At 43.5% G+C, this 21,610-nt stretch overlaps 1 protein-coding gene across 4 annotated transcripts in view; it reads right to left on the bottom strand.

The window, feature by feature from the left end:
• Positions 1-21,610, bottom strand: part of GATAD2B (GATA zinc finger domain containing 2B) — a 124,610-nt gene that overhangs the window by 21,952 nt on the left and 81,048 nt on the right. For 2 of the 4 annotated variants that reach the window (XM_030935799.1, XM_030935802.1), the window contains exon 2: positions 2,614-2,949. In XM_030935799.1, the coding sequence (XP_030791659.1) occupies positions 2,614-2,948 (335 nt within the window). In that variant the 5' untranslated portion in view covers position 2,949. Of the gene's footprint in view, positions 1-2,613; positions 2,950-6,866; positions 6,890-7,797; positions 7,819-21,610 lie in introns of those variants that run through there. The other 2 variants (XM_030935800.1, XM_030935801.1) reach the window with 2 other exon arrangements.

The raw sequence follows: 21,610 nt of genomic DNA, 5'->3' as shown, positions 1-21,610 counted from the left end.
GTTTAAAAAAATAATCCTCGGACAAGACCAGTAAGGAGACAATAAAAGGCAGAGAAAGTAACATATGTAAGGTTATAACCATTCCTTTCTTCTTCATTCTCCATCAGTCCAGCTTTTTAGAGATTATGCTTTGGATCAGTCCTACAACAAACTCAGCAAGGTCATTTGGAGGGCAACTGAACACTGAAGACTAATTCTCACAGCTATCAGCTGTTTCTGAACTATTTATAAACTGAATGTTTTTGGTTTTTTTTTTCAGAGGGAGTCTCGCTTTGTCACCCAGGCTGCAGTGCAGTGGTGCAATCTCGGCTCACTGCAACCTCCGCCTTCTGGGTTCACACCATTCTCCTGCCTCAGCCTCCTGAGTAGCTGGGACTACAGGCACCTGCCACCACGCCTGGCTAATTTTTTGTATTTTTAGTAGAGACGGGGTTTCACCGTGTTAGCCAGGATGGTCTCGATCTCCTGACCTCGTGATCCACCCGCCTCGGCCTCCCAAAGTGCTGGGATTACAGGCATGAGCCACTGCATGCAGCCTAAACTGAATGTTTTAAAAGCTAGGGTTGGCTGGGTGTTGTGGCTCACATCTATAATCCCAGCACTTTGGGAGGCAGAGGTGGGAAGATCACCTGAGGTCAGGAGTTCGAGACCAGCCAGGCTATCATGGTGAAACCCCATCTCTACTAAAAATACAAAATTAGCTGGGTGTGGTGGCACGCGCCTGTAATCCCAGCTACTCATGAGAATAGAGAGGCAAGAGAATCACTTGAACCTGGGAGATGGAGGGTGCAGTGAGCCGAGACCATACCATTGCACTCAGGCCGGGCAAAAAGAGTGAAACTCCAACTCAAGAAAAAAAAACAAAAACAAAAACACAAACACACACACACACACACACACACACACACACACACACACACACAAAACTAGGGTTATAGGCTGGGTGTGGTGGCTCATGACAATAGTCCCAGCACTTTGGGAGGCCAATGTGGGAAGATCACCTGAGGCTGGGAGTTTGAGACCAGCCTGGGCAACATAGTGAGACTCTGTCTCTACAAAAGTATTCAAAATTTAGCTGGGTGTGATGATGCACACCTTCAGTCCCAGCTACTTGGGAGGCTAGGGTGGGAAGATAACCTGAGCCCAGGAGTTGGTGATTACAATGAGCTATGATCATGCTACTGCACTCAAGACTGTGTGACAAAGTGAGATCCTATCTTAACAAAAAGAAAAACTGGACGGGTGCGGTGGCGCACGCCCGTAATCTGGCACTTTGGGAGGCCAAGGAGGGAGGATCACTTGAGCTCAGGAATTTGAGACCAGCCTGGGTAATATGGCAAAAACCCATTTCTACAAAAATACAAAAATTAGACGGGCATGGTGGGATGTGCCTGTAGTCCCAGCTACTCAGGGGTGGGGTGTGAGTTGGGGTTGAGGTGGGAAGATCGCTTGAATCCAGCGGGTCATGGCACTCACTACACACCAGCCTGGGCAACAGAGCGAGACCCTGCCTCAAAAAAAAAACAAAAAACAAAACCAACCACAACCACCAAAAAAACTCATAAAAAACAAAAAGAAAAAAACCCCCCAAACTAGGGTTATCTACACTATGATTCACTACACAGGTAGTCTCAACCATTGGCCAGATCCAGGTATCTCTCCTTACTATGTGCTCTACAGTTTCAAGTACTCAACCTTGAGAGACACCAGAAAAAAAGGCCTGGGAAAACATGTTTGCATGTGTGAGTGAGTGAAAGAGAGAGTAACATACATGTACAAATGAATGTATATGTATATGGGGGAGCTGGGGGAAGTGGTACAGATACAGCAAGAATGCAGAGACTTACCACATGAAGATAATTTGCTTTCTGACACAAGAAAAGCTAGGCCTACATTTTTGGATGCAATAAAAGCTGGGACTCCACAATGCATCCTAAAATTCCTGGAATTATCTGACAAAAAGACTATTTCTCTCCTCATTAAGATGGCCATGAAGATTAGACTGAAGGTATATATTAACTGATTTCCATTTGGCCTATCAGCTCTCTAGTGCCCCCTTTATCTAAAAATGACCATTTTTTCTCTTAAGAGTAAGAACTATGATTCTCTGTAGGCTAAGCAGTTTTTGAGGCACCTGGTTTCATTTGGAAATAAAATGAATTTATGGTCAAACTCGATGATGTATCTTCTTTTAAGAATCTTTTTTTTTTTTTTTTTTTTTTTTGAGACGGAGTCTCGCTGTGTCGCCCAGGCTGGAGTGCAGTGGCCGGATCTCAGCTCACTGCAAGCTCCGCCTCCCGGGTTCCCGCCATTCTCCCGCCTCAGCCTCCGAGTAGCTGGGACTACAGGCGCCGCCACCACGCCCGGCTAGTTTTTTGTATTTTTAGTAGAGACGGGGTTTCACCGTGTTAGCCAGGAGGGTCTCGATCTCCTGACCTTGTGATCCGCCCGCCTCGGCCTCCCAAAGTGCTGGGATTACAGGCTTGAGCCACCGAGCCCGGCCTTTTAAGAATCTTTAGGATGAAAAATACCCTCCTCTCACTGGAATTCATTCCATTTTCATAGGCTTTATGAGATGACCCTATCCCTGGAGGCAGTTGAACTGAGCCATACCTCCGTCTAGCACTCATATCCACAGGCTCATCATTGATGTTTTCTTTGCCTGGCCTTCCAGTAGTCCTGTTGTCTCCATGAGGCCTGAGATTCCCATTAAGTTTTTCTTCATAGCCCTTGACACCACTGCCATCCTGTTTGGTGGGTAACTCATGTGGCACCTCAAGATTTGCCAAATCCTTCCTTTTGAGCAATGCCAACATTTTCAGACGTTCCATGGCCTCGTGCCCCTCCATTTTGAGTCGCTTTGCCAGAACATCATCTCGCTCATCTGCTGGGTCCAAGCTCCGCTTCAACAGATTCAAGCGAAGAGCATCTTCTGTCATTCGATCCATCCTATGGAAAGAAAACTACAAGTAAGATCACAATAAAGTCCCTTAAATAGTATATTTTTAAAAAGGTGGGATGGTAAAGTTACTAACAAGAATCTCTCTCTCTCTCTCTCTCACACACACACACACACACACACACACACAGTTCAAAGTTAACTAAGCTAATGTTCTAATATTGTCCTAGAACATCTATATTAAAGGAGATTTCTCCATTCAACCTCAGCAATTTAAGTAAACTTAAATTTACGTAAGTGAGGCCTGTTGATATTTGCCCTGAATTCTATATGGATACAGACTGAAAATATATATATTTTTTAGCTTTTATTTTACGTTCAAGGGTACATGTGCAGGTTTGTTACATTGGTAAACTGCATGTTACCAGGGTTAGCAGATTCAAAATCGGAAGAAACTTAAGATGCTTTTTCTTTTTTTCTTTTTTTTTTTTTTTTTTTGAGACGGAGTCTCGCTCTGTCGCCCAGGCTGGAGTGCAGTGGCCGGATCTCAGCTCACTGCAAGCTCCGCCTCCCGGGTTTACGCCATTCTCTCGCCTCAGCCTCCCGAGTAGCTGGGACTGCAGGCGCCCACCACTTCGCCCGGCTAATTTTTTGTATTTTTTTTAGTAGAGACGGGGTTTCACCGTGTTAGCCAGGATGGTCTCGATCTCCTGACCTCGTGATCTGCCCGTCTCGGCCTCCCAAAGTGCTGGGATTACAGGCTTGAGCCACCGTGCCCGGCCAAGATGCTTTTTAAAATGAAGGACTTAGGTGGTTAGCCTGATAAGAAGCACTATTTTTTTCTTTACTCATGAAGCAAAATTGTTAATGATAAGCTAATTAATCATTATCTTCCCTTTTCACTTTGATTTTTCTACACTAACAAAATCTAAATGTAGGCCGAGCATGGTGGCTCAACTTATATTCCCAGCTCCTCCAGAGGCTAAGGTGGGAAGACTGCTTGAGCCCAGGAGTTCAAGACCAGCCTGAGAAAAATCGTGAGACCCCATCTCTACAAAAAAATTAAAAATCTGTCAGGCACGGTGGCACATGCCTGTAGTCCCAGCTACTTGGGAGCCTAAGGTGGGAGGACTGCTTGAGACCAGGAGGTTGAGGCTGCCGTGAGCCTGATCGCCCCACTGAACTCCAGCTGGGGTAATATAGTGAGGCTCTGTCTTAAGAAACAAACAACAAAAAATCTAAATGCAAATTCAGATTTAGATTTTCTCCAACACTTTCAAATCCAGGGTTGTTGTCCTGGTAGGAAATAGTAAAGATAAAGTAGTAAGAAAATCTTTTAAGTCAAAGAAACACAGGTTAAAATTGCTACTTATGTTAACCAGGTCAAATACTTAGTAAGTTACTTTACCTTCCCAAGTTTCAATTTCATTTGTAAAAATGGAGTGCTTAAAATTTTCTTCTATTCCAGGGCTGGGCGCAGCAGCTCACACCTATAATCCCAGCATTGGGCTGATGCGGGTGGATCACAAGGTCAGGAGTTCAAGACCAGCCTGGCCAAGATGGTGAAACCCCATTTCTACTAAAAATACAAAAACTTGGCCAGGCGGGGTGGCGGGCGCCTGTAATCCCTGCTACTTGGGAAGCTGAGGCAGAGAATTGATTGAACCCAGGAAGTGGAGGTTGCAGTGAGCTGAGATCTCGCCACTGCACTCCAGCCTGGGCAACAGAGGGAGGGAGGGAAGGAAAGGAGGGAGGGAGGGAGGGAGGGAGGGAGGGAGGGAGGGAGGGAGGGAGGGATAAAATAAAAAAGATTATTTTCCAGTTGCAATTAAAAAAAAAAAAAAGAAACGGGCTGGGTGCAGTGGCTCACGCTTGTAATCCCAGCACTTTGGGAGGCTGAGGTAGGTAGATCACTTGAGGTCAGGAATTCGAGACCAGTCTAGCCAACATGGTGAAACCCTGTCTCTACTAAAAATACCAAAATTAGGCATGGCGGTGCTTTCATGTAGTCCCAGCTACCTGAGAGGCTGAGGCATGAGAATCACTTGAACCTGCAAGGTGGAGATTGCAGTGTGCAAAGATTTCACCACTGTATTCCAGCCTGGGTGTGACAGAGTGAAACTGTCTCAAAACAAAAACAAAACAAAACCAAAAAATGAAACACACACCCTTTATTATTTATTTATTTATTTGAGATGGAATCTTGTTCCGTCACCAGGCTGGAGTGGAGTGGTGAGATCTCAGCTCACTGCAACCTCCGCCTCCCAGGTTCAAGTGATTCTCCCGCCTCAGCCTCCCAAGTAGCTGGGACTATGGGTGTGTGCCACCACGTCCAGCTAATTTTTGTATTTTAGTAGACAGGGTTAGCCAGGATCATCGCGATCTCTTGACCTTGCGATCTGCCCGCCTCGGCCTCCTAAAGTGCTGGGATTACAGGCATTAGCCACCATGCCCGGCCTGTTTTTATTTTTATTTTTGAGAGATAGGGTCTCACTCTATCACCCAGGGTAGGGTGCAAGTGGCACAATCATAGCTTATTGCAGCTTCAAACTCTAGGGCTCAAACAATCCTCCACACCTCAGCCTCCTGAGTAGCTAGAGACGCATGCCACCACACTGGGCTAACTTTTCAGTTTTTTGTAGGACAAGGTCTCACTATGTTGCCCAGGCTGGTCTGGAACTCCTGGGCTCAAATGATCCTCCTGCCTCAGTCTCTCAAAGTGCTGGGGATTATAGGCAGAAATCCACCTTTTAAAGACAAGAGAAATGTCAGAACCCAAACTTCTGAATTTTGTGGTAATGTTTTTTAATTCCTTCTCTTTTTAAAGAATAGCTTTAGCAGCCATAAAAAAGAATGAGTTCATGTCCTTTGCAGGGAAGTGGATAAAGCTGGAAGCCATCAATCTCAGCAAACTAACAAAGGAACAGAAAACCAAACACTGCATGTTTTCACTCGTAAATGGGAGTTGAACAATGAGAACACATGGACACAGGGAGGGGAACATCACACACCTGGGTCTGTTGGGAGGTGGGAGGCAAAAGGAGGGAGAGCATTAGGACAAATACCTAATACATGTGGGGCTTAAAACCTAGATGACGGGTTGCTAGCTGCTGCAAACCACCATGGCACATGCATACCTATGTAATAAACCTTCAGTTTCTGTGCATGTATCCCATAACTTAAAGTAAAATAAAATAAAAAGAAGAGCTTTACTGAGATATAATTCACATATCATACAATTTACCTATGTACAGTGTACAATTCCACGACGTTTAGCATATTCAAAGCTGTGCAACTATCATCATAATCAACTTTAGAACATTTTTATCACACTTCACCTCCCAATTTACTTCTGAAAAATATCTTCAGATGGAGGCCAGGCGCAGTGGCTCAAGCCTGTAATCCCAGCACTTTGGGAGGCCGAGACGGGCGGATCACGAAGTCAGGAGATTGAGACCATCCTGGCTAACACGGTGAAACTCCGTCTCTACTAAAAAATACAAAAAGCTAGCCGGGCAAGGTGGCGGGCGCCTGTAGTCCCAGCTACTCGGGAGGCTGAGGCAGGAGAATGGCATAAACCCGGGAGGCAGGGCTTGCAGTGAGCTGAGATCCGGCCACTGCACTCCAGCCTGGGCGACAGAGCGAGACACCGTCTCAAAAAAAAAAAAAAAAAAAAAAAAAAAAAAAAAAATCTTCAGATGGAGTGACTAGAAAGTGGAGTGCTTCAGAACACCCCCCAACTCTATAGTTAACAATGTCTTTAGTACTTCAATCAGCACTATATAACTGAGAGTAGTAACTGGGCATACTATGGTAAGTTGGGGAGGGTAGGAAAAGTCTGCCACTCAACTGATTATACACCTAGATGCAGTAAGTATAGCCATGCCTCATTTCATTGCATTTCATTTTATTGTGCTTTGCAGATACTGTGTTAAAGGAAGACAAGGCCAGGCACAGTGGCTCACACCTGTAATCCCAGTGCTTTGGGAAGCCAAGGCGGGCGGATCACTTGAGGTTAGGAGTTCGAGACCAGCCTGGCCAACATGGTGAAACCCTGTCTCTACTAAAAATACAAAAATTAGTCGGGTGTTGTGGCATACGCCTGTAATCCCAGCTATTTGGGAGGCTGAGGCAGGAGGCAGCCTTGAACTTGGGAGGCAGAGATTTCAGTGAGCCAAGATCGTGCCACTGCACTCCAACCTGGGCGACAAGAGCAAGACTCTGTCTCAAACAACAACAACAAACAACAACAACAAAAAAAGAATGCTTGTGGTAACCCTGTATTGAGCAACCCTAATGGTATCATTTTTCTAACAGCATGTTCTCACTCTGTCTCTGTGTTACATTTTGGTAATGATCAGTATCTTTAATATTACTATTTTAATCGTTTTGTGGCACCATGAACTGTACTCAGAAAATGGCAAACTTAAACGTTGTGTGTGTTCTGACTGTTCCACAGACTGGCTGTTCTCCCATCTCTCTCTTTCTCCAGCTTCTTTACTATGAGACACAACAATATTGATGTTAGACCAATTATTAACCCTACAACAGTCTCTAAGCGTTCAACTGAAAGGAAGAGTCATACGTTTCTCACTTTAAATCAAAAGCTAGAAATGATTAATCTCAGCGAGGAAGGCTTGTTGAAAACCAAGATGGGCTAAAAGCTAGCCCTCTTGCATGTAACAGCCAATTGTGGCCGGGTGTGGTGGCTCACGCCTGTAATCCCAGCAGTCTGGGAGGCTGAGGTGGGCGGATCACGAGGTCAGGAGTTCGAGACCAGCCTGGCCAACACGGTGAAACGCCATCTCTACTAAAGATACAAAAAATTAGCCAAGCATGGTGGCATGTGCCTGTAATCCCAGCTACTCAAGAGGATGATGCAGGACAATCACTTGAACCTGGGAGGCGGAGGTTGCAGTGAGCGAAGATCACGCCATTGCACTCCAGGCTAGGCGACAGGGCGAGACTCTGTCTCAAAAAAAAAAAAAAAAAAAGGTTAGCCAAGTTGTGAATGCAAAGAAAAAATTCCTGAAGGAATTATTAAAAGTGCTACTCCAGTGAACACACAAATAATGGCAAAGTGCAAAGGCCTTACTGGCAATACGGAGAAAGTTTTAATGCACTGGCAAGATCAAATCAGCCACAACATTCCTTTAAGCCAAAGCCTAATTCAGAATCAGGCCCTAACTCTCTTCAATTCTGTGAAGGCTGGGAGAGGTGAGGAAGCTGCAGAAGAAAAGCTGGAAACTAGCAGAGGATGGTTCATGAGGTTTAAGAAGTCATGCCATAACACAAAAGTACAAGGTACAGCAGTAGCCAAGTCCTGATGTAGAAGCTAACGCAAGTTATCCATAAGATCTAGCTGAGATAACCCACAAAGGTGACACATTAACAGTGTATTATTTTCCCTTTTTAAAATTTTCTAATTTTTATTTTAGATTTAAGGGATACATGTGTAGGTTTATTAAATGGATATATTGCATAATGCTGGGGTTTGGGCTTTTACCGAACCCATCACCCAAATAGCTAACATAGTACCCAATGGGTAGTTTTTCAACCCTTATCTCCCACTCCATTCCTCCCCTTTTTAGAGTACTCAGTATCTACTGTTTTCATCTGTAAGTCCAAGTGAACAGTACATTTTCAATGTAAACAAAATAGCCTTCTACTGGAAGACTTTCATAGAGAGATGTTAATACCAGGCTCCAAAGCTTCAAAAGACAGGCTGACTCTCTTGTTAGAGGCTAATATGGCTGGTGACTTTAAATTGAAGTCAGTGATCATTTACCATTCCAACAATTCTAGGGCCCTTAAGAATTACGTTAAATAAACTGGGCATAGTAGTGCACACCAGTAGTCTCAGCTATGTGGTAGGCTGAGGCAGCAAGGTTGCCTGAGCTCAGGATTTTGAGGCTGTAGAACACTATGACTGCACCTGTGAATAGCCACTGTACTCCAGCCTGGACAACACAGCAAGACTCCATCTCTTAGGAAAAAGGTAAGAATTAGGCTAAATCTACTCTGCCTGTACTCTCTCAATGGAACAATGACGTCTGGATGACAGCACATCTGTTTACAGTATGGTTTACTGAATATTTTAAGCTCATGGCTGAGATCTACTGCTCAGAAAAAAGATCCCTTTCAAAATATTACTGCTCATTGACAATGCACCCAGTCACCAAGAGCTCTGATGGAGATGAACAAGGAGATTAATGTTGTTTTCATGTGGCTAACACATCCATTCTATAGACCATGAATCAAGGAGTAATTCTGACTTTCAAGTCTTCCCATGTAGGAAATATTGCTGGGCATGGTGGCTTATGCCTGTAATCCCAGCACTTTGGGAGGCCGAGGCAGGTAGATCACCTAAGGTCAGGAGTACGAGACCAGTCTGACCAACATGGTGAAACCCCATCTCTACTAAAAATACAAAATTAGGCATGGCAGCACATGCCTGTAATCCCAGCTACTTGGAAGGGTGAGGCAGGAGAATCGCTTGAACCTGGGAGGGGGAGGTGGCAGTAAGCCAAGATCATGCCACCACACTCCAGCCTGGGCAACAAGAGCAAAACTCAGTCTCAAAAAAAAAAAAGAAAAAGAAATATTAATATATTTTAGGCCAGGCATGGTGGCTCACACATGTAATTCCAGTGCTTTCAAGGCCAAGGTGGGAAGATCACTTGAGTCCAGGAGTTTGAGACTGGCCTAGGCAACACAGCAAGACCCTGTCTCTATACAAATAAAAATTTTAAAAACCTCCTGGAAATTATTTACCATTGCAGGAGGAAGCAAAACTATCAACATTTTTCTTTTTCTTTTTTTTTTTTTTTTTGAGACAGAGTTTTGTTCTTGTTGCCCAGTCTGGAGTGCAATGGTGCGATCTTGGCTCACCACAACCTCTAACTCCCAGTTCAAGCAATTCTCCTGCCTCAGTCTCCCAAGTAGCTGGGATTACAGGCATGTGCCACCCCAGGCCCAGATAATTTTGTATTTTCAGTAGAAACAGAGTTTCTCCATGTTGGTCAGGCTGGTCTCGAACTCCTGACCTCAGGTGATTCGCCTGCCTCGGCTTCCCAAATTGCTGGGATTACAGGCATGAGCCACCACGCCCAGCCTAAAACTATCAACATTAACAGGAATTTGAAAGAAGTTGATTGTAACTTTCACAGATGACCTTTGATAGGTTCAAGGTTTCAATGGAAGAAATGACTGCAAAAGTGGTAGAAACAGCAAGAAAACTACAATTAGAAGGGAGCCTGAGCAAGGCACAGTGGCTCATGCCTGTAATCCCAGCACTTCGGGAGGCTGAGACACAAGGATCACTTGAGCTCAGGAGTTTGAGACCAACCTGGACAACGAAGTGAGACCCCATCTCTAAAACAAATTTAAAAAAAATTAGCTGGGCACAGTGGCATGCACCTCACTCAGGAGGGTGAGGTGAGAGGATTGCATGAGCCCAGGAGTTTGAGGTTACAATGAGCTACGATCATGCCACTGCACTCGAGCTTGGGTGACAGACCACAACTGAGTCTCTTTAAAAAGCAAAGACAAACAAACAAAAAAAATTTGAATGGATAAGGAATTGCTTCTTATAGATGAAATTGGTTTTCATCTTATAGATGAAAGAAAGTGGTTTCTTGAGATGGAATCTACTCCTGGTAAGATGCTGTGAACACTGTTGAAATGACACCAGAAGATTTAGAATATTCCATAAACTTAAGTTGACAAAGCAGCAGCAGGGTTTGAGAGAAATGACGCCAATGTTGAAAGTAGTTCTACTGTGGATAAAATGGTATCAAGGAGTACCACATGCTACATGAAAATCTTCCACAGGCCAGGAGCGGTGGCTCAAGCCTGTAATCCCAGCACTTTGGGAGGCCGAGACGGGCGGATCACGAGGTCAGGAGATCGAGACCATCCTGGCTAATACGGTGAAACCCCGTCTCTACTAGAAAATACAAAAAACTAGCCGGGCGACGAGGCGGGCGCCTGTAGTCCCAGCTACTCGGGAGGCTGAGACAGGAGAATGGCGTGAACCCGGGAGGCGGAGCTTGCAGTGAGCTGAGATCCGGCCACTGCACTCCAGCCTGGGCGGCAGAGCAAGACTCCGTCTCAAAAAAAAAAAAAAAAAAAAAAAAAAAGAAAATCTTCCACAAAAGGAGAGCCAATCCATGTGGCAACTTCATCATCTTATTTTAAGAAACTGCCAGGTTGGGCAGGCACAGTGGCTCACGCCTATAATCTCAAAAAAAAATAAAAAATAAAAAATTGCCAGGTTACCCCAACCTCCAGCAACCACCACACTAATGGGTGAGCAGTCATCCACATGGAGGCAAGACACTCTACCAGCTAAAAGATAATGACAATGACTTACTTAAGGCTCAGATGATTGTTAGCACTTTTTAGCAAGAAAGCTTTTTTATTTAAGATGTATACATTGTTTTTTTAGACATAATCCTATTGCACTTAATACACTACAGCATAGTGTAAACATAACTTTTTTTTTTTTTTTTTGAGACGGAGTCTTGCTCTGCCGCCCAGGCTGGAGTGCAGTGGCCGGCTCTCAGCTCACTGCAAGCTCCGCCTCCCGGGTTCACGCCATTCTCCTGTCTCAGCCTCCCGAGTAGCTGGGACTACAGGCGCCCGCCTCGTCGCCCGGCTAGTTTTTTGTATTTTTTAGTAGAGACGGGGTTTCACCGTATTAGCCAGGATGGTCTCGATCTCCTGACCTCGTGATCCGCCCGTCTCCGCCTCCCTAAGTGCTGGGATTACAGGCTTGAGCCACCGCGCCGGGCCAACTTTTTTTTTTTTTTTCTGAGACAGAGTCTCACTCTGTCACACAGGCTGGAGTGAAGTGGTGCAATCTTGGCTCACCGCAACCTCTGCCTCCCGGGTTCAAGTGATTCGCCTGCCTCAGCCCCGAGTCGCTGGGACTACAGGTGCGTGCCACCACGCCCAGTTAATTTTTGTATTTTTCGTAGAGACGGGGTTTCACCATGTTGGCCAGGATGGTCTCAATCTCCTGACCTCGTGATCCACCCGCCTCGGCCTCCCAAAGTGCTAGGATTACAGGCGTGAGCCACCGCGCCCGGCCTAAACATAACTTATATTTTTTATTATTATTATTATTTTTGAGACAGAGTCTTGCTCTGTTGCCCAGGCTGGAATGCAGTGGCATGATGTCGGTTCACTACAACCTCCACCTCCTGAGTTCAAGCGATTCTACTGCCTCAGCCTCCTGAGTAGCTGGAATTACAGGCGCATACCACCATGCCCAGCTAATTTTTGTATTTTTAGTAGAGATGAGGTTTCACCATGTTGACCAAGCTGGTCTCAAACTCCTGACTTCAAGCAATCCTCCCGCCTCAGCCTCCCAGAATATTGAGATTACAGGTGTGAGCCACCATGTCTGGCCTAAACATAACTTTTATATACACTGGGAAATCAAAAAGTGTGTGTGACTTGCTTTATTGCAGTATTTGCTTTATTGTGGTGGTCTGGAATGGAACATACAAAATCTCTGAGGTATGTCTGTGCTTTAGAAAAGTATACAGTAAGGCAGTGGCTTGTATATGTAATCCCAGTGACTCAAGAGGCTAAGGCAAGAGGATCACTGGAGGCTGTTTGAGACCAGCCTGGGAGACTCTAAAAAAAAAAAAAATTTGTTATTATTATTTTTTGAGAAGGTCTCAGTCTGTCACCCAGGCTGGAGTGCAGTGGCACAATCTTGGCTCACTGCAACCTCTGCCTCCCAGGTTCAAGTGATTCTCATGCCTCAGCCTTCCAAGTAGCTGAGATTATAGGTGTTCACCACCACACTAGGCTAATTTTTGTATTTTTAGTAGAGACGAGGCTTCACCATGTTGGCTAGGCTGGTCTTGCACTCCTGACCTCAAGTGATCCACCCACCTTGGCCTCCCAAAGTGTTAGGATTACATGCATGAGCCACTGCACCCGGCCTAAAAAAATTAAAAAGAAAAAAGAAGAAAAAAATTAGCCGGGCATGGTGACTGAGGTGGAAAGATCATTTGAGCCCAGGAGTTTGAGGCTGCAGTGAGCTATGATGTACCACTCTACTCCAGCCTGGGTGACAAAGCAAGACCCTGTCTCTTAAGTACACACAGCAAGATATACACATTTAAGTTGATATACTACAGTATTCTAAGTTTTGAGATATATTCATGAGCATTGATAGTATATGACAAAACAACAAAATTCAATAACCTAGACCTAGAGTTTGGGATGCCATCATTACCTTGGCTCCTTGAACTGTCATCATACAAACAGCTGAAAGTAAATCAAAAAATTTCCCCTTGCTATACATTAATGATTCAAGAAAGAAACTGACCCATCAGAGGCTGCGAGAAACCAGAACCCAGATATATGAATGTCTGAGGTAAGTCGTTCCTAATAGATAGCTTGAGAATTCTGACCACTCTGTCCACGGCTACTTGTCTTCACTAATCTATAAACCTCAACTTTATGCACTCACAACCATGCCTGCCTCAAAATCCAACGTAAAATGGACAAGCTTTGAAAACATTATGCTGAGTAAAATAAACCAGACACAAAAGGATAAATATTGTATGGTTTCACATATATGAGGCACCTAGAGATAGAAAGCATAATAGAGGACTGAGCATGGTGGTAAGTGCCTATATTTCTAGCTACTTGGGAGGCTGGGGTGGGAGGAATGCTTGAGCCTCAGGAGTTGAAGACCAGCCTAGGCAACAGAGTAAGATGCCCTTATCTCAAAAACAGTAACAACAACAAAAACAAACAAAAAAACCCCAAACAAAACAAACAAACAAAAAAAAGTAGACTAGAGGTTTCCAGCTAAAGTAGGGGTGGGGAGTGATGGTGATTGTTGAATGGGAACAGAGTCTCCGGGATGAAGAAAAAGTTCTGCAAGTAGATAGTGGTGATGGTTGCAAAACAATGTGAATGTACTTAAATCCACTGAATTATATACTTACAAATGGTTAAGATAGTAAATTTTACGTTACATATATTTTACCACAATAAGATTGCAAAAACAAAATCCAACATAACTATTATGAAAGGACACACATGATCTTTTTAGGGTGATTGTAAATGTTTTTCTAAAATGGACTGTTGTGATGGTTGCACAACTTCGTAAATATACTAAAAAAAAATTCTACAGTTAAATTATGCCTTCATTATAAATTTGTAAAAATAATATTCACTGAAAATTTATCACATAACTATTCCTCTGCAAAAAAAAGAAAATTTTGTAAAATGAAGGTTGCACGTTGCCTTTTAATGCCTAACCAATCTTTTTTTGTTTCTTCTGTGATCCTAATAGTAACAGCTACTATTTCCTAACCACCCATTTAAAGCCAAACATGCTATTGGGCACTTTATCATGTATTCTTACTTGAATTTTTTTTCTCCATTCCAGTTGGAGAAGAAACTTAGTTAAATCTTTTCAACAAGTTACTAAGTAGGTAGTATTGTTTCTACTTCACAGGTGGGAAGAGGTGTATCCCAATTGCAAAGCATTAGCGAGGAAAGGAATTACAACACAGGTCTAGCTCACTTCCACAGTCTATTACACAGTACAACACCCTTCTCAGAGCCAGACTTCTTAAGAAGCAAGTACTGTGTAATAAGTACTTCTTAAGAAGCAAGTATCTGCCCATCTATCCAACCATTCACCCCACAAATATTAATCATATACTACGTGTCAAAGTCAGGCATTAGGAGTAAAGATTTTTAGAAAAAGACTAGGTTATTGTTTTCCAGAATTTCATTCCAATAGAAGGATGTGCATATAACAAAAATACATACTTGGATGTTTACATGAACTCATTTTCTCTGCCTTTTTTTTTTTGTTTTGAGATGGAGTTTTTGCTCTGTTGCCCAGGCTGGAGTGCAATGGTGCAATCTCAGCTCACTGCAAAGAGACGTGCCCTGCCTCTTTTTTTTAAGTCTCACTCTGTCATCCAGGCTGGAGTACAGTGGTGCAATCATGGCTCACTGAAGCCTGGGCCCCTGGGTTCAAGCAACTCTCATGCCTCAGCCTCCTGAGTAGCTGGAACTACAGGTGCGCGCCACCATGTGCATATTTTCTCTTTTACATTCACAGGAAGAACACAGAATTGGTAGGAGTTGGTGACTGAGATTTGGGGTCAGAGAAAAGGATTATTCCCTGGCTTCAGCTTTTGCCTTTGGGTGAATTTTCTCTTTACTGAAATGTGAGGATGAAAAGCAGTATATAAGAAGGCAGAGGCTGGGCACAGTGGCTCACGCCTGTAATCCCAGCACTTTGGGAGGCTGAGGATGGCAGATCACTTGAAGCTGGGAGTTTGAGACCAGCCTGGCCAGCATGGCAAAAGCCTGTCCCTACTAAAAATACAAAAATTGCCAGGTGTGGCGCATGCCTGTAATCCCAGCTACTCGGGTGGCTGAGGCATGAGCATCACTTGAACCTGGGAGGCAGAGGTTGCAATGAACTGAGATTAGGCCACTTCACTCCAGCCTGGGTGACAGAACGAGACCCTGTCTCAAAAAAAAAAAAAAAGTTTAAGGAAGAGAGTAGTTGTGTCAAACAACTGTAGCAGAAAAAGAAAAATGTCCAACTTTAAACTTGCTGCTACACTCCTATAAGAAACAAGAATGCCAAATGAAATCACTCTACATTCATGCTTGTGAAGTTTCTGACAACATCAAACCAAAACCTGGATTTGCAGCAAAGACTTAAGAGGATCCTGAGAGGCAGACAGAGGACAGGGGAATGAAGAGGTTATTTGAACAAAATAAATTAACATACTGGAGTACCTGCTCTGTATAAGGCAATGTACAAGACTCTTTATATTTGTCCTTTGTTCTTCCATTTAATCACATCAGAGAACAGAAAAACCTAAATTGTTAGCTAGGTTGGAAAACCTCTAATTCTCAAAAATGATGAAAGTGAAGCCTATAGTTATATAATGTTACTTAAAAGTTTGAAGTAGCAATAGTCTAAAAGATCATAAGATGGTTATGTTACCTATGAAAAGTTATCAGTATTTATAATGAACAAGAGACAACAATCCTTATAAAACAATAGTATTTAACACATAAAAAGTAAGTTTAAAAAACTGTTTTGAAGGCTGGGTGCAGTGGCTCACACCTGTAATCCCAGCATTTTGGGAGGCCAAAGCAGGCAGATCACTTGAGGTTAGAAGTATGAGACCAGCCTGACCAACATGTTGAGACCCCGTCTCTGCTAAAAATACAAAAAATTAGCCAGGCATGATGACGGGTGCCTATAATCCCAGCTGCTTGGGAGGCTGAGGCAGGAGAATCCCCTGAACCTGGAAGGCGGAGGTTGCAGTGAGCTGACATCATGCCATTGCACTCTAGACCTGGTGACAAAGCGAGAATCTGTCTCAAACAAACAAAAAGCTGTTTTGGTTTAAAATTCCTAAGTAGAAATGAAAACATTTTCTTTTTTTTTTTTTTGAGACGAAGTCTCACTTGTTGCCCAGGCTGGAATGCAATGGCATGATCTTGGCTCACCGCTACCTCCGCCTCCCGAGTTAAAGCGATTCTCCTGCCTCAGCCTCCCAAGTAGCTGGGATTACAGGCACCCGTCATCATGCCCGGCTAATTTTTTGTATTTTTAGTAGAGATGGGGTTTCACCACGTTGGTCAGGCTGGTCTCGGACTCCTGACCTCAGGTGATCCACCTGCCTCGGCCTCCCAAAGTGCTGGGGTTACAGGCATGAACCACTGCGCCCTGCCAAAATTACTAATTATTATTATTTTTTTGGGCAGAGTTTTGCTCTTGTTGCCCAGGCTGGAGTGCAATGGCGCGATTTCGGTTCACCGCAACCTCCGCCTCCGGGGTTCAAGTAATTCTCCTGCCTCAGCCTCCCGAGTGGCTAGGATTACAGGCATGCGCCATCACGCTCACCTAATTTTGTATTTTTAGTAGAGATGCAGTTTCTCCATGTTGGTGAGGCTGGTCTCAGACGAACTCCCAACCTCAGGTGATCCGTCCGCCTCGGCCTCCCAAAGTGCTGGGACTACAGGCGTGAGCCACCGTGCCGGGCCAAAAATATATTCTTTTTTTTTTTTTGGGGGGATGGAGTCTTGCTCTGTCGCCCAGGCTGGAGTGCAGTGGTGCGATCTCGGCTCACTACAAGCTCCGCCTCCCGGGTTTACGCCATTCTCCTGCCTCAGCCTCCCGAGTAGCTGGGACTACAGATGCCCGCCACCTCGCCCGGCTAGTTTTTTTGTATTTTTTAGGAGAGACGGGGTTTCACTGTGTTAGCCAGGATGGTCTCGATCTCCTGACCTCGTGATCCACCCGTCTCGGCCTCCCAAAGTGCTGGGATTACAGGCTTGAGCCACCGCGCCTGGCCCAAAAATATATTCTTTAAAAAATACTTTCATAAATTCTAATTTATCTTTTTAAAATCTAAAAACTTTGAAGTAAATATTAATAAGCAAAAAATTTTCATTTCTTACGTTTCCACTATTTTTTTTTTTTTTTTTTTGAGACGGAGTCTCGCCCTGCCGCCCAGGCTGGAGTGCAGTGGCCGGATCTCAGCTCACTGCAAGCTCCGCCTCCCGGGTTTAGGCCATTCTCCTGCCTCAGCCTCCCGAGTAGCTGGGACTACAGGCGCCCGCCATCTCGCCCGGCTAGTTTTTTTGTATTTTTTAGTAGAGACGGGGTTTCATCGTGTTCGCCAGGATGGTCTCGATCTCCTGACCTCGTGATCCGCCTGTCTCGGCCTCCCAAAGTGCTGGAATTACAGGCTTGAGCCACCGTGCCCGGCCACGTTTCCACTATTTTTTCTGATTCCTCTTCTTGTGACTCAAATAGTCGCAAGATGAGATGTCTCAAATGGTCACAAAGAATTTTATTGTACACACTGAATAGATTGCATATTCTTATTACAAAATATTTCAAAGATGGAGATAAAGATCCCACATACCCTTTATCTAGTTTCCCCCAATGGTAACATCTTGCAAAACTATAGTACCGTATCACCACCAGGATATCAGCATCGATACAATAAGCAGATCTTCAGATGTCCCATTTTATTAGTATTTGTATGTACTTAGTTCTACACAATTTTGTCACATTTGTAGGTTCGTGTATCCATTATCACAGTTAAGAAACAGTACCATTCCATCACCTCAAGGATCCCTCGTGTTACCGTTTTATAATAACATCTACCCTCTCCCCTCCCATCTCCTGCTACATTATTCCTAACTCCTAGAAGTCACTAATCTGTTCTCCATTTTGAAAATGTTAGCTTTTCAATTTATTATAAAGTTGGAATCATACAGTATGTAACTTTAAGGATTGGCCTTTTTCACTTAGGATAATTTCCTTGAGATTCATCCAAGTGGCTACAAGTACCAACAGTTTATTCCTTTTTATTGCTGAGTAGTATTCCATGGTATGGATGTACCATGGTTTATTTACTCACTGAAGGACATATGAGTTGTTTTCAGCTTTTGGCTATTAGGAATAAAGCTGCTATGAACATTCATGGGAATATTTTTGTAGAAAAGTTTTCATTTATCTGGGATAAATGCCCAAGTGTGCTACTGCTGAGTCATATGGTAAGTGAATGTTTGGTTTTATAAGAAACTGCCAATCTGTTTTCCAGAGTAGCTATACCATCATATATTCCCAGATGCAATGTACGAGAAATCCAGGTTTTTCATACCCTCACCAGCATTTGGTGGTGTCATTTTTATTACTGTTATTTAATAGATGGGGTCTCACTATGTTACCCAGGCTGGAGTGCAGTGGCCGTGCAGAGGCACCATCTTAGCAATCTGCAGCCTCAAATTCCTGGCCTCATTCCATCCTCCTACCTCAGTCACTAGAGGAGAAGTGACTTGAAGTGTGGGCCACTGAACCTGGCTGGTGTCATTATTTCTTACTTAAGCCATTTGGATAGGTGTGTGGTAGAATTTCATTGTGGTTTCAATTTTCATTTCCCTAATGGCTACTGATGTTCTTTTTACATGTTTATTTGCCATCTGTAATTCTCTTCTATGAAACTTCTGTTCATATCTTTTGCTCATTTCCTAACCGAACTCTCTGCTGTTCCTTTTTACTGTTGAGTTTTGAGAGTTTCTTTATGTATTTTAGACACTAGTCATTAGGCATGTATGTGGTGTCCTATTTTTAGTGAGACAAAACATTAGATAAAACTGAGGCACTGTGTAACTTCACTCTCAACCCTTTCTTCCCCTCCCTCCTTCAGATGTTGTTTCCATTCTCATACTTTAATAAGTTTATTGCATATACATATAGCCATTAATAATATATAGAATATTTTGTATATTTTTAGAAATTATCACTTCTGTACTATCCTTCATTTTTCTTTCCAATATTGTTTTTGTTTTTTAAAATATTTTGTTTGTAGGTATGTATGTATGTATGTGATGGAATTTCACTCGTTGCCCAGGCTGTAGTGCAATGGCACGATCTCAGCTCACTGCAGCCTCTTCCTCCTGGGTTCAAGCAATTCTCCTGCCTCGACCTCCGGAGTAGCTGAGATTACAGGCGCCTGCCACCACTCCTGGCTAATTTTTTTGTATTTTTAGTAGAGACAGGGTTTCACCATGTTGGTCAGGGTGGTCTTAAACTCCTGACTTCAGGTGATCCACCCGGCTCGGCCTCCCAAAGTGCTGGGATTATAGGCGTGAGCCACCTCGCCCAGCCTTATTTATCTATTTTTGAGACAGAGTCTCGCCGTCGCCCAGGCTGGAGTGCAATGGACCATGTCAGCTCACTGCAACCTCCGCTTCCTGGGTTCAAGTGATCCTCCCGCCTCAGCCTCCCGAGTAGCCAGGATTACAGGCTCACGCTGCCATGCCACGCTAATTTTTGTCACTGCAGCTGCTATTTTTTTTTTTTTTTTTAGAGATGGTATCTCACTCTGTTGCCCAGGCTGGAATGTAGTGGTGTGATCATGTCTCACTGTAACTTTGACCTCCTGGGCTCAGGCAATATTCCCACCTCAGCCTCCCAAGCAGCTAGGACTACATGTGCACACCACCACACTTGGCTAATTTTTTAAAAATTGTTTGTCAAGATGGGGTTTTGTTATGTTGCCCAGGTTAGTCTTGAACTCCTAGCCTCACACGATCCTCCTGCCTTGGCTTCCCAAAGCACCAGGATTACAGGTGTGAGACACCATGCCCAGCCTTCAGTTTTTTTATATTTAAAATCTGTCCAAGTAACTGGATAAAGCTCTACTTCATTTGCTTTAACTGCTATGTAGAATCCCACAGCAGGAATATACAATTAGTTATCCATTCTCCACTTTAGCATTTAGGGATCAATTTGTGTTGATGTTAAAACCAATGTTGCAATTTCCACTTCTGGTCAAGATGATTCAAGAGACCAGAGATTTACCCTATCACCTAAAAGAACCACCACCACCAAAAAAAAGAAAAAAAGAAAGAAAAAAAAACCATAAAAACAAGGGTTTTGAAAACAATGGACACCAGGCAACAATGGACAGTGACCCCAGAGTGACAAGAAGCAATGAAGTGAGCTCTACAACTGGCCTGGCTTATTGCCCTAAGGGAGTTTCCAGGACATGATGCAGGAGGGGAGGGAGATTAAGGCAAAGCCTGAGAGACTCCTGAGTTGAAGAGATAGAGCTGAGAATATAATGTGATAATGGCAGCCAGATTTCAAAGGACAGAGTATCACAGCAGAGAAAGCTGCAGATAAAGTCTCAGAAGCCCAGAGATCTGTAAAATGATCCCCTCAAATACTGAGGAGATCAGAGTGCTGATCAGCATACGTAACTGAGGAAACTATCCAAGACTGGGGGAAAAAAAACATATGAAAGGAATGGAGCAAGCACTACCCAGCACTCACACGGGTCCAGGAATAGTGCCTGTTCTTAATAGCCAGATTAGAAAAACTAAATTTATGGGGTATCGGGTAGAGTGTGCAGGAAAGTCCTACCTTAGTACTAGGGAACTTTTAGCCCTAAACTAAGTACTGCCCTAACAAATTATATATTTAAAACAACAACAACAACAACAAAGACCTACACAGTTGACAAATACAATAACTGAATTGCAAATCAACCCCTCAAGATTTATAGGAACAAAAATAATCCAGCACCCAAAAACATAAAATTCACAATGTCTGGAATCTGATTAAAGATGAACAGGTTTGTAAAGATGCAAGAAAACATGACCCATAATGAGAAGAATAATCAATCAGAAGAAATCTATTTACCCAGAACTAATTCTGTTAGAATTAAAACGACTTTAAAACAGATTATTAATACTGTAACTGCATTCCTTATGTTCAAAAAGTTATGCAGAGAAATGAAATGGAAGATGTACAAAAAGACTCAAGTCAAATTTCTAGAGATGAAAACTAGTGTCTGAGATGAAAACTACAATGGATATAACAATAGTGTGGTACTGGCATAAAGACAGATATGTGATCAATGGAAAAAAACTCAGAAATACACCCTAATATTTATGGTCATTGATTTTTCAACAAGGGTGCCAAGACAATTCAATGAGGATTGCTTAAGCACAGGAGGCTGAGGCTGCAATGAGCCTGATCAAGCCACTGAACTCCTGCCTGGAGGACAGAGCCAGACCCTGTATCAGTTTAAATTTAAAAAAAAAAAAAAAAAGGCCGGGCGCGGTGGCTCAAGCCTGTAATCCCAGCACTTTGGGAGGCCGAGACGGGCAGAT

Source organism: Rhinopithecus roxellana, chromosome 8 (assembly GCF_007565055.1).
Source record: "Rhinopithecus roxellana isolate Shanxi Qingling chromosome 8, ASM756505v1, whole genome shotgun sequence".
Lineage (NCBI taxonomy): Eukaryota > Metazoa > Chordata > Mammalia > Primates > Cercopithecidae > Rhinopithecus > Rhinopithecus roxellana.
Note: the sequence above shows the minus strand (reverse complement) of the source record. Positions and strands in the feature narration are given on the sequence as shown.